Source organism: Varanus komodoensis, unplaced genomic scaffold (assembly GCF_004798865.1).
Source record: "Varanus komodoensis strain SLA01 unplaced genomic scaffold, ASM479886v1 scaffold240, whole genome shotgun sequence".
Classification (NCBI taxonomy): domain Eukaryota; kingdom Metazoa; phylum Chordata; class Lepidosauria; order Squamata; family Varanidae; genus Varanus; species Varanus komodoensis.
The window spans coordinates 6,206-18,181 of record NW_025335642.1 but is presented as its reverse complement, the minus strand read 5'-3'; the positions used below and the strand labels follow the sequence as shown (position 1 = coordinate 18,181).

The 11,976-nt window shown below is 60.5% G+C and overlaps 1 protein-coding gene across 1 annotated transcript; it reads left to right on the top strand.

Annotated features, from left to right (window-relative positions):
* The first annotated feature begins 1,094 nt into the window (after positions 1-1,094).
* On the top strand, positions 1,095-10,135 carry LOC123024642 (DLA class I histocompatibility antigen, A9/A9 alpha chain-like). The gene is made up of 7 exons (XM_044432633.1): positions 1,095-1,169; positions 3,469-3,744; positions 5,165-5,440; positions 6,025-6,312; positions 7,507-7,587; positions 8,822-8,854; positions 9,806-10,135. The coding sequence occupies exons 1-7, from the start codon at positions 1,127-1,129 to the stop codon at positions 9,811-9,813; spliced, it is 1,005 nt and encodes a 334-aa protein (XP_044288568.1). The 5' UTR covers positions 1,095-1,126; the 3' UTR covers positions 9,814-10,135.
* Positions 10,136-11,976: the final 1,841 nt, after the last annotated feature.

Sequence of the window (11,976 nt, the reverse complement as noted above, 5' to 3'; positions counted from 1 at the left end):
CAAAGGCTGATAGGAACATCCAGCGCAGTGGGGAGGGGACTCACTGTCCTCCCCTCATCACCCTGGGCTCTTTTGGCTCTTTGAGGACTGTGCCAGGGGGAGAGAGGGGTGCAGAGTTCCCTATCAGGTACCTAATATGAAATGTTGTTATTAGCCATGAAGTCGTGTCCATGGTCGGATATGGACCATGGCTAAGCCAGCTGAAGCAAGTGGGTTTTCAGAGCTGTCCTGATGGCTTGCAAAGAAGGAAGGCTGAGCCGTGGGGCCACCACTGAAAAGGTCCACTCCTTTGCTCTCACCAACCAAGGCAGCCAGACGAGAGGCCTCCACTGATGACCTGTGTGCAAACAGGCTGCCTAAAGGCGCAAACCTGAAGACATTTAGATGTCACATTTCGCCATGTTCTCACGGCCTAATTGTTGTGAGCCACCCCGAGGCTTCGGCGAATGAGGCGGCATAGAAGCTTACTAAATAAAGAAATAAAGAAATTTCCGCCCACCTGCAACTGGGCAATTGGGAACATTCATCTCCACACCCTGGGGATGGTTTCATCCAAACTGGATGCTTGTGTGCTCTGCGCAGATGCAGCATCAAGCCCGGAGCGGTGAAAACGGCTGCAAACAACCCATCCAGAGTAGCAGAGTCTCGCTGCTCCCTGGTGGCTCAATGCTGCAAGCCAGTTTGCATAGTTCGTTTTGTTCTTTGTACTGCTACGTGCAGAAAGTATCGCGTGTCACACATAGTGCTTGTTTATTGCTTGCTTGCTCCTGAGCCACCTGCCCCTTGTCCTGATAGGAGGAAGGGCGCTGGGGCCAAAGGCCACTGGGAAGCCTTCCAGCGCCGCAGGCGGAACCACAACGTGCAAGCGCCCATCATAAATGTCTGAGAGAGCGAGAGCGAGAGCGAGAGAGAGGAGGGAGGGATATGGTCTTCCAGATGCTGCTGCACCACGACTCCCATCAGCCCTCGCCAGCATAACCAATAGTGAGGGATGCTGGGAGCTGCAGTTGCGTTAAGGTGCAGCTAAGAGTCTCCGAGGGAGGGACTCCGCCTGAGGCGACCAGAGAGGAAGGAGCCCGGAAGAGCAGGGCACGGGCGTGCAGGCGCCTCTCCATCCCGGACACGAATGGGGTTGCTCTGGTGGGGGGCGGCGGCCTTGCTGCTGGGGGGTAAGTGCCTCCGGGCGCGAGCAGCTGGGCGGGCCAGTGTATGCGGAGGGGGCTCTTGGCTGTGCGTTTACTTCTTGGGCAGATGCCCCCCTCGTAATCCGGAGTCGCTCCGCTTCCGCCTCCGCGGAACACCCGCCGCTCCTGTGGGGTCCCCTTTGGCTGCGGCTGCTTTCAGGACAATGCGCCGGCTGGCAGTCGCTTCCTCGCAGCGTAGCAAGGCGAAGATGGGGCGGGTGGTGCGGTCGCCTGCCCGCCGGGCCTACGGGCTTGTCTGGAGTGGCGGGTTCCCGCGCGTCCAAAAGTTTTTGCAAAGTTGCACCTGCAGTCGGAGCTCGCCTCCCGCGAAGGCCTCGCTGTGCAAGGCCGCTTGGCGAGCGGCGGCGGGGCGGCCGTTTCCGCAGCGCGGGCGGCCTCGCACGCTTCTTGCCCAGCCCCGTCCCGCCGCCAGGGGGCGAGCGGACTTCCCTCTCCGGCCCTTCGAACACAACCTCCCCCCCACCCCCCGCTTAAAGATCCGGATCGCTTATTCCTCTCCGCGAGGCGCCCCGCCTTCCTGCGTGTTCGGTCCAGCCCGCGTTTCGCTCCCGGGAATGGCTTTGCAAGACTCGTTTCTGCCCCTGCCGGGCTTGGCTCACACAAAAAGGGCGCACCGCTCCTCGAATGTCCTTCTGGGGCAAATCTGACGGAGAGGGGAGATAATGATGGGTGTAATTGCGCTCAGACATTTTCCTTCTCCCGTTCCCTTACGGGTCGAGCGAAGGAGCAGCAACAGCCTGCGAGTTCTGGACGTTTTTCCTGCCTAAATGTGTGTAGGCTCGTGGCCTAAATGCGTGTTCTGTTAAAAACATTCTGCCTTGCTGCGTTGTAGACGCTCTTCACTTTTTAAAGGTTTTTTCCCCCCACTATTAACATTTCATTTCTATACCGCGCAATAGCTGAGGCCATTTATTGGAAAATGGCCTAGACAATTCTTTAAAACAAGAAATAAATAAAATATTTCCGTGCCAGGAGATAGAGATTAAAGGAGTATACTTTTATTATTACACTTTAATACTGCCCATGTTGGCCTTAGGACTCTCCGAGTGGTTTACAAGTTTCCCACCAGCCCATGGGATTGTTCGGACACCCCCTTCTGAGGCCAGAGACAGCTCTCTTACTTCCAGGGGGATTTGGGGAGCTGATTCTGCTCCCCGACCTCTTGCAGCAGCTGCTGCTGGAAGAACCACTCCAGCTGCCCTCCAAAGTCAGGGAAGCCACTTCAGAGGAGGAGAACATGGGCGGTCCAGGTGGACGTGAAGGACTGAGACCAGAGAGGCCAGGATGGACGGCTCCCCCTTCAGCAGATGGCTGAGAAGCCCACCCTGCAAAATCTGCAGGGCAAAAGTGACAGCTGCCTCAGTGGCTCCCCCTGCCCTGGACTGGAAGATCAAAGCCTCTGGGATTTGAGGCAGAGGAGGAAGAGGAAGAAGAAGAGCAGGTCTGAGCTGGACCAGTCCCATCAAGGAAGCTACGGCCTTCGAAGGGCTGCCCAGGGCAGGACATCCTGGGGCGCTTTCACTCGCAGGGTCGCCAAATGTTGGAGGTGACCGGACCACACGCGAGGAGAACATCTTCCCTGGAAACCCACGTCTGAAGCATGGGATAACCCTCTTCTTTCCTTTACCTGAGCAGGTGTCTGAGACTCACCTGGCCAAGAGCGGAAACGCCCCCAGCAACAGATGTACACACCTCAGCAGAGTGCTGTCGGCTTCAGTAATGATACCTCACGGGCTATAAAGTTCTGTTCCTCTCAACCCACAAAGCCCTCATATTTCCCTGCCAGGAGGGCATTAGCAGAGCTCAGGAATCCTCGCTGGGGGGCTCCTCGTTCTCCCAGGGTCTCTGGTCAGCCATGGCTGAATCCAGCCACTTATAAATGCATTGCCAGCCATAGCTCCAGTTCCTCTACCTGGGGCACACCTGGGCTGCACCTGGGCTGTTTGGACCAGTCCCAGCTCATTCCTGCGAGCCCAGGTGCCCCTCTCACGCAGCCTGCACAAAGCCCCCTGTGGGGGTCCATCTCCTCACGAGGAAAGAGCTGCTCGCTTCCAGGGAAGAAGCCCCCCATCCGTGGAAGCTCCTTGCCCAGCTCCAAAACAGCCGTGGCACTCGCAGCAGCTCAGGGCATGTTTGCAATAATCACCTCGTGCAGATGGCTTGCGCACACAGGTTATGATGACCGGTGTCCCTATGGAAACCCACTGGTTATCCCCAGCAGAACGCCATGCCTCCTTCTCCACACCCCTCTCTCCTCCTCCAGGCTCTTCCGCTCACACCCTGCTGTATTTCTACACGGGCGTGTCGGAGCCCGGCCCAGGGCTGCCCCGGTTTGTCGCGGTGGGGTACCTGGACGACCAGCTCTTCCTCCAGTACGACCGCCGCACCGGGCGGGCCCTGCCCCGAGTCCCCTGGGCAGAGGAGGTGAGCAAGGAGGACACGCGCTACTGGCAGTGGATGACCCAGAACTTCCGGGACACGGAGCGCACCTTCGGGGTGGCCCTGGTGACGGTGCCGCAGCGCCACAACCAGAGTGGGGGTGAGTGGGGGGCAGGAGCAGGGGCAGGAGATGGGGAGAGCCGGTGGGGAGGGCAGGGCAGGGCAGGGCAGGGCAGGGAGCTCCTTCCTCCACCCTCTGATCAGTTTGAGTGAAACCATGCGGGATGAGGGGGCAACGCCACGTGCTTCTGGGCGTTCGATGGCATGTGTTGCGTCCGCAGCTTCATTCCCGTCTCCTACCTCCCCCCTTCCTTGTTGCCTCTGCCACCCGCAGCATCTGCTCCCCCAGCCCAGGGGGGCACCCCCAGGCAGGCGCCTCTCAGGCCTTTGCTCACTGGCACTCGCACACCCAGCGTTAGGGGCGCAGCTGGACAAGCAGTTAGAGAGTCTGTCTTTACTTGTGTAAATGCACGAGGAAATTAAGGGCTTTTGGACTTCTAACCTGGCTCTGGCTGGGCTGCTTCCTCGGAGGCTGAACCTGCCTCGCTGCACTGCCCAACCGTCCCGGGGGGGTGGGGGGCCTTGGCTGGAAAGGGGCACGAGGCCTTTCCCGGGGCAGGGTGCAAAATGCCAGCCCCCCTTCTGGACCCAGTGGGAATTGGTGGGGGACCCTCCCGCTCTGCCTCCCCCAGCCAGGCAGGGAGGGGGCTCCGGGAGGAGAGAGCAGCTCCAGCGCAGACGCCTCCTTTGAAAGAGCCCCACCCACACTCCATCCTCCGAAAAGAGGGGAGGACGAGCCAGGCAGGTCCCCTTCAGGGCCGTGATTGCAGCGGCCTCCCCCGAAAGATCAATAGGGCGGGGGGGGGCGTGTGGGCCAGTGCCCCCCTTGCATTTCGGGATGTGGAGAAGGCACTGGTGGTGAGGGACAGGAGCACCCCGAGGCCGTGGGGCAGAGCCCAGGCCCGGGAGGGGGCCTGGGGGGTGGGAGAGGGAGGCAGGGACCGTCTGGCCGCAGTCACAGAGGGTGTCAAAGGCGCATCTGTAAGGCAATGCTTCTGATCACGCAAATCTCCGGATTCTCTGTACTGCCGGAGAACTTTGCCTCTTTGGAGAGAACTTGTCCCCCCGCACCCCCTTTGTGCGTTTGATATGGGGACACGGGCAGGTTGGGGAGTGGGAGAGGCAGGAGCACCCAGAGGATGTGGGGCAGAGGCCATGGGGGGCCCATGGGAGGGGGCAAGAGGGTCCGCCCACTCCCAGGGGGAGGGCAGCACACGAGCAGCCTGTTCAGGGAGCGCCAGGATTCCCAGGCTGGGCGCGCGGCAGGAGTGCCTGGGGTCACTCACTCGCTCGCTCGAAGGCTGTGCGTGGGGCATCCTTCCGCTCGTGGCCCCGGTGCTCCTCGACCGCCGCCATGCCTGCCTCTCCTCGCAGGCAAACACTTCTGTTCGAAGCTCGGCCGTGGCTCTTGCGGGGCTGGGGGGAGCAGCTGCCCCACCTGGCCTGTGCGCCTCTCGCAGGGTTTCACACTTTCCAGTGGAGGGTCGGCTGTGAGCTGAGGAGCGATGGGAGCAAAGGAGGGTACTCCAAGTTCGGCTACGACGGGAGGGACTACATCAGCCTGGACATGGAGACCCTCACCTGGACGGCACACGACCCTGCAGCCCAGAACGCCAAGAGGTTGTGGGACGCCAACGCGGCACGGAACCGGTACTTCAAGACCTACCTGGAGGAGGTCTGCACCATGTGGCTGCGGAGACACCTGGCCTACGGGAACGAGACTCTGCTGCGGGCAAGTGAGGGGAGGGGCCCCGGTTCTCCCCACCCACCATGGCAGGGGCGGTGGAAGCAGGGGCCGCCCCACTTCAGTGCACCGCTGGTGGGTGGGGTCACCCTGAAGTTTGCTCCCGTGGATTTGGCACCGAGCGAAGCAGGGAGGCGCAGGAAAGTGGCCCGCAGGGACGGGCTGCCCGGGCCTCCCAGCTCCCCGGATGGTCCAGGAGGCCTCCTGCTGCTGCCACTGCCTTGCCCCACGGCACTTTCGGTGGGGCGCCGACCTCCTCCTCCAGGCCACGTGTCCCACGGTTGCCCATCTGCTCGTGCCTGCAAGAGCCACAGGCATTCTTGCAGAGAAAATAACTGCGAGAGAGTGGGGAGAATGGACTGGTGGGCAGTCCAGAGGTTTTTTGGGGGGGGGGCACCCTGACTTCCCTCATCCAGGCATGTGCTCGAGAGGCTGCCAGGATTGCCAGCATCCGCTTTCTAAAGTGTGGAGTTTGCAGCATGAGTGTCTGAGCATGTGCAGAGTGCCTTCCCCCTTGCAACGGGGAGTGAGGCACCCCTCCTGCCCTGGATGAGATGGATGCTGCTGCTTCCACAGAGCCCCCGGTGGGGAAGGTGACGCGCAGGGCGGGGGGCAACGGCACGGAGACCCTCCTCTGCCGGGCCCACGGCTTCCACCCCAAGGAGATCGATGCTGTCTGGACGAGGGACGGGGAGGTCTGGGCCCAGGACACCTTCCGTGGCATCGTGGCTCCCAACGCCGACGGGACCTACTACACCTGGCTCAGCGTCAGGGTCGACCCCCGGGACCGGCGGCGCTTCCGGTGCCACATTGAACACGACGGCCTGCGGCACCCTCTGGACTTGGCCTGGGAGGAGCCTGGCGGTGAGCGAAGGCTGCTGCCCGGGGGAGGACGCGGGGGGGAACGCTCCCCAAGGAAGGCCAGGCCAGCCCAGCTGCCCCCCACACTGGGAAGCCAGCATGTGGGGCTTCCCTTCCAGTATTTTGTGCTTCTCTGCCCTGCCCAGCCACCCCCAAGGCCAGCTGCCCCACAGGTGCTCACGTGGCACCCCGGGGTGGGGTGGCGACACTGACCTCGCTGCTGTACTTGGCTGCCCCTCTGGGCCCGTCGTGGCTTGCTGTCCTTTCCCTTTCTCAGGGACTGCAAGACGGGGCTGTCAAGCTGGATTTCGCAATCCTGTTCGACACCTCCGGATGGCCCCTTTAAAGTGCCCCAAGCCCCCTGCCTTCAGAGGGGCCGCACACGGTTGCCAAACCCGACAACGTTGCAAATATTCGTGATGTTTAAAAATATGGCTACACTGGCACAACGTCAGAAGTCTGGAGTTGTGTGTGTGCCGGGGTGGTGAGGCTTCGGTGGGAAACATGCAGGGCGATGCCTTCCGGCAAAGTCCCGCCAGCATCTTCTCGGGGCAGCTCCCCCCAGAGGCTGCAGGTAAGTTCACCTCCTGCGTTGATTCCATCTGACAGGTGTCAAAAGGTGAGCTGTCAGGTGCAATCAAGGGCATGGGTGCTCTTACCTTGCCAAAATGGGATGGTACATCATTCATCCCGTTGCGAGAAGATCCTTAAGGTTTGGGACACGTGTGTCTTAAGGGTTGTGCTTGTCTCCAAGATTCTACCATTTTGAGAACATGCACGAGTCCAAGCCACCCCACCCCCCAGAGCACCTTTGACAGTTGTCAGAATTAATGCTCCTTTTTAAAGTGGGATTTTGCAGGGTATAAAGATTTTTTGGGGTACTTCTACAGGTGTGCGTGTGCATGAGAGAAACTTTAAAGGGATAAAAGTGGCGACGAGCCAGAAAAAGGGCACGATCCGGGCAGGGAGGGGAGGAACAACCTGGGGCCCCCACAGCATCCCACGAGATCCCTGTGGGAGGAGGGGGGAGGGGGCCCGCAATCCGTGGTGATGCCGACTGTGTGCTGGTGCCTGGGGGTCCTGGGCGATTAACTCACCAAGTGCTGCTTATTTCGAGGCGTGGGGTTCTGTGCCTTCCCATTGCTGAGGGTTCCCCTCTCTCATCTTGTGGGGTTTTCCTTCCTGATTCTCCTTCAGCATCCCAGTTGGGGCTCCTTCTTGGGTGCAGCTTGGCAGCCGCCCTGATTGCCGTGATCGTCCTTGGGCTGTGTCTGTGCAGTAAGTGAGCCGGGGCTGCATTTGTTGGGAGCTCGGGGGTCCTTCCGGGGTGCAGGGCTCGCTTGCCCGGCGAATCGTTCCCCGCTTGGGGGATCAGGGGAGCCTGGGCTGGCATGGGCCTTCGCTGCTGCATCTCACCATGAGCATTCGCGGTCTGAGCCTCTTGCAAGGGGTCCATGTGCGTCCCAAGCCAGTCTGGACCTCGCCAGGCTCTTCCTCCCTCTCCGTGGGTCCTGCCTCCTCAGACACTGGCCCAAGATGCAGCATGGACGTCTTTTCCTAAAACAAGCCCCTCTGTTCACCCAACTGGCTTCTCCTGATTTGGGCCCCAATGCTCCTCCGTTGCATCTCCGTAACTACCCCAGACATACTCGCAGGGCCTGGGAGTCGTTCTGGGAGCCCGGGGGTGCGTTCTTCCGATGTCTGGTGCTCAGAGGAGTTCTTTGGCCCAAAGCGGCTCAGAGGTGTTCAGGAGAAGCTCCGGGAAGAAGGGCGCTCCCACCAGCCCAGCCCAGCGACTTCTTCTCAGCCCGGCTGCAGCGGCACCATCACCCTCGAAGGGCACATCCCGCTTTCTAAGCAGTGGACGGAGAATGCCCTGGAGCCATCAGAGCTGCAATGACTATCCAAGAAAACAAAACTAACCAGCCATCAAGCAGCACTCTGTCTGTGTGATGCAAAGCATGGCCTGAGCCGGCTTTGGGGGCGGGGGGGGGGGGCCCAGGGGCATTGGAGTTATGGTGGAGCAAATCGGGGAGGGAAGAGTGGAAAGACTTCCCATCTCGAGCAGTGGCAGGCCCTTGCAGAGCTGGTGCGACGCCTTCCCTGGCGGGATGTATGGAAGATGCCAGAAAAGCACCTCCTGGGGGCCTGCCTTCATTGCAGAGGGTCAGACTGGATGATCTCTGGGGGAATCATCCTGAGTTTATTCAATGCTCCCAGGGCAGCTGACAAAGATGGCAAAGAGACAGTCACCGCCCACAAATGTGCCTTCTCAAAGACATCAACATAGTGGTTGATTTCATTGCTGTACAGTGCAATAGCCAAAGTTCCCTGTGTGGTTTCCAACAGTGTAACACGACATCAGAGGAAAGGGCATTGGGAGGGATGAGGAGCAAAATGCAAATCCGGGCCCTGGAGCTGTATCCAGCCACGAGGGGGGGGGGGGGGGGGGGGGGGGGGGGGGCTGGAGGCCTGAATGCAGCTTTCTCTCTCTCTGATTTTGGCTTTTCAGAAAAACGTCGAGAAGGCTATGAAGCTACAACAGGTGGGTGATGGTGTCTTTCTGCCTGCTTCCTCCACCACGGGGTGGGCCCTGAGTGGGGGGTGGGAGGAATAAAGGGATGGCTGCAGGATGAGCTCCGAGAAGCAGCTGCTGACAGAGGAGCAGAAGCAAGGAAACCCCCTGTTGATTTTCCAGGAGGATTCAGCTCACACTTCGATCGATCGCTTAGTTCAGGTCTACACACGCAGGGCTGCTTCTGAAAAGATTTTGCAAGAAAGTGCCTGAAAGGCAATTCAGTGTCCTCCCATCTCAGGATTTTTTCTGGGACTGCCCCCTTCCCCGGCCCCAGGCGGCCCGGGGTGGGGTGGAGCTGGGGGGGCAGCTGGCTGGAAAGTGAAGCATTGCCCAGCACTTGATCCCTTGGCCAGCCATGGAGACAAACACATTCCATTCATCATTCATTCATCCCATTCTGAACGTGCCCAATAGCCCGAAAGCGCAAAGTGGGATCACAGAGCAAACTAGACTGAAAAGCAGCAAGAAAACCTGGGATCTGAGCATGGAGAGAGAACTTTTGTTCTTCTCCTTGCACAGAAGTTAGAATCACAGGGTCCTTCTGTCCCCTGCAATCCCTGATGCGCCCTCTGGGGTCTCCTTCAGGGTGGAGCGGCACAGCAAAATAGATATTAGAAAGTTAGTGACTCGTTTTGGGCATTGTTCCTTCCCACTTCCAACTGGTGGTAAAGTGACGGGGGAGCAATTGTGTGTATGGGAGCGGGGAGGGATTTCTTGCAGAAAACAATGAGTACTGGAGACTTGACAAGCTGGTGTTTCAGGGCATCTTTCCTGCTCAAGTTCTCTCGCTTAAGGCTTCTCCGCCTGCTTCTTCCCTGCCTTGGGCGGGAGATGCCAAGATCCCGCTCAGAATCCGGAGCTGGTTCCTGGTGTTTCCTGGCCCGGACTTCACTCCCCCTCCACCTCTTTTTCTTCCAGTAGTGTGACAGAGGCCTTCCGACATCCTTCGCGCTCCTGGGCGGGCAGCTGATCCTCCCAGATCTGTCAGGAGTGGATCCTTCTGCCCCCTGGCGGGGACTTCTGTACCTCCTACAAGTTAGCTGCGACTGGTTTAAATTTGGGATCCCTCTTGCTCGTGCAGAGCTTTTGCCTGAGAAATTTGATCACAAATTTAGGGGCATGGCACATGTTCTGATACAACAGCAGACTTGAGAGAGCAACGGATCGACTTCGTGGAGCGTGCCGCCTGCGCCCGGATGCCCCCCCCCCCCACGTGCGCCCTCAGCCTTTGCTCTTGTCCGGATGGATCCGGGGCTGGTGTGCGCGTCACTGCAGGGTGGCGAGAAGGCAGGGGGAGGACTGCCCCTGGAAAGACCCTCCCTGTACCCTGCGCTCTGTACGAGTGCTTGTCCCGTCCCAAGCACCCCTTTCCCGAGCGAGGAGCTCGAGGGGATGGCGCTGTGCTGCAGGCACTCTGGGGTGAAATGGATCATCCGGATCCATCTGGATTCAGGCCTGGCTTGAGAATGAGCCGGCCAGCCGTGGGTCAGCCCTCCTGGGGAGAAGGACGGAGCGCAGCCCTCTTGCTGCTGCTGGAGCTCAGGGGCCTTGGCAGCGCTGCCCTGGGAATCCCCTGGACGGCCCTCATGGGAGCTGGACATGCTGGTCCGCAGGGTCCAACTTGTACTTGGGGGCCGGTTCCAGGGAGCAGCCTGGGTGGCCTCGGCCGGCTGCCTGGCAGACGATCCGGGAGCATTGCCTGGGAACTGGAACTGCGTCCTGAGGGGGGACGACGGATCTGGCGGTTCAGGAGTCCCGGGGCTGCAGCCAGCCATTCCCTGCTCCGAATGGGCTCCCCTCCCCTTGCAAGAGCGCCTAGTCGGGGGCAGTTCCAGTTCCGTCTTGGCCACGGGAGGGTCTGGGGCCCTCAGTGGCCAGCCATGCCCGTTCCTGGATCGGGCCGACCTGCCCCTGGGCTCCGTGCAGGGCGCCCCACAATTGGAGCGCAGAAGGGGTGTGGGGGAATCCACCCCGAAGAATTCCTGGGCTCAGTCCCCCGGACTAGGGTCTCGTTCGTTGCAGGGCCGAGTCTGAGTCCTTGCACTGTGCGACCCCCGCCCGGAATCGGGGCCCGTGTGCCGTGCACGGAGCGCCCTTCCTTTGCGCCTCCTTGCGCTGCTCTGCGGACACGAAGGGGCGCAGCCAGTTGCGCAGCGGCATCCCGGGGCATCCGCGGGCGCCCCCTGCCGCTCAGCTCCGTCGTGGGGGGCGGCAGGCCGAGAGGAAGCCTGCGTGCTGGGGAGGCGCAGCCCTTCCCGGGCGCTGGGCGGCCGAGATGCGCCCCGCGTGGGCCGGCCAGAAGCCCCGCTGGCGCAAAGGGTGCAGCCACGGCGCTCCCGGGACGCGCAGCCACCACAGAGGCCTTGGGGCAGAACCGCCCGGGCCGATCCGCCGCCAAGGAGCCACGTCCACAGCTGGCGTCGCCGCGCCCGAAACCGCTCCGGAGCAGCACGTCCGGCGGGCCGACGTCCCTTGCAGGCCCCCGGCCGGCCGGCAGGACCCCGGAGGAGCCCGCGCCGGTTGCGCCCAAGCCATCGGGCGCTCGCCATGCGGTGCCTCGGTGGCTGGTCCTCCTGGAGGTGGGGCTCGCTGTTGGGGGAAAGGGTGGAAAAAATATATATCCTTCAGGCACCTCCGGAAAGCGCCTGCTCACCAACACTTTGCCTGCCCCGCCATCCATCAGCCCTGCTGGTTCAGTCGTGGCTCTGAGTTGCCGCTATTACTGTTAGCATAGTTTTTTAGTGGGGATTGTAACATATGGAAACATTTAGGGATTTTTCTTAGTATTCGGTGGTATTGTACGTAAATAAATATGCAAACAATGTTGATTTTTTGCTGTTGTTGTTTAGAATGAATGCAGCATATTGAAAGCCAGTGTGGCACAGTGGTTAGAGCATCGGGCTGGGGCTCAGGGGTTGTGGGGTTCCAGTCCCCACTCAGCCATGAAACTCACGGGGTGACTTTGGACGAGTCACACACTCCCTGGTTTTGGCATGAACATGGGTTGGTCCAGGGGAAGAGGTTCTGGGACTTGACCTGCCTCTAAGCAGCACTCCCTGGCTTGAAATCACTGCTGTCCAGATCTCAGA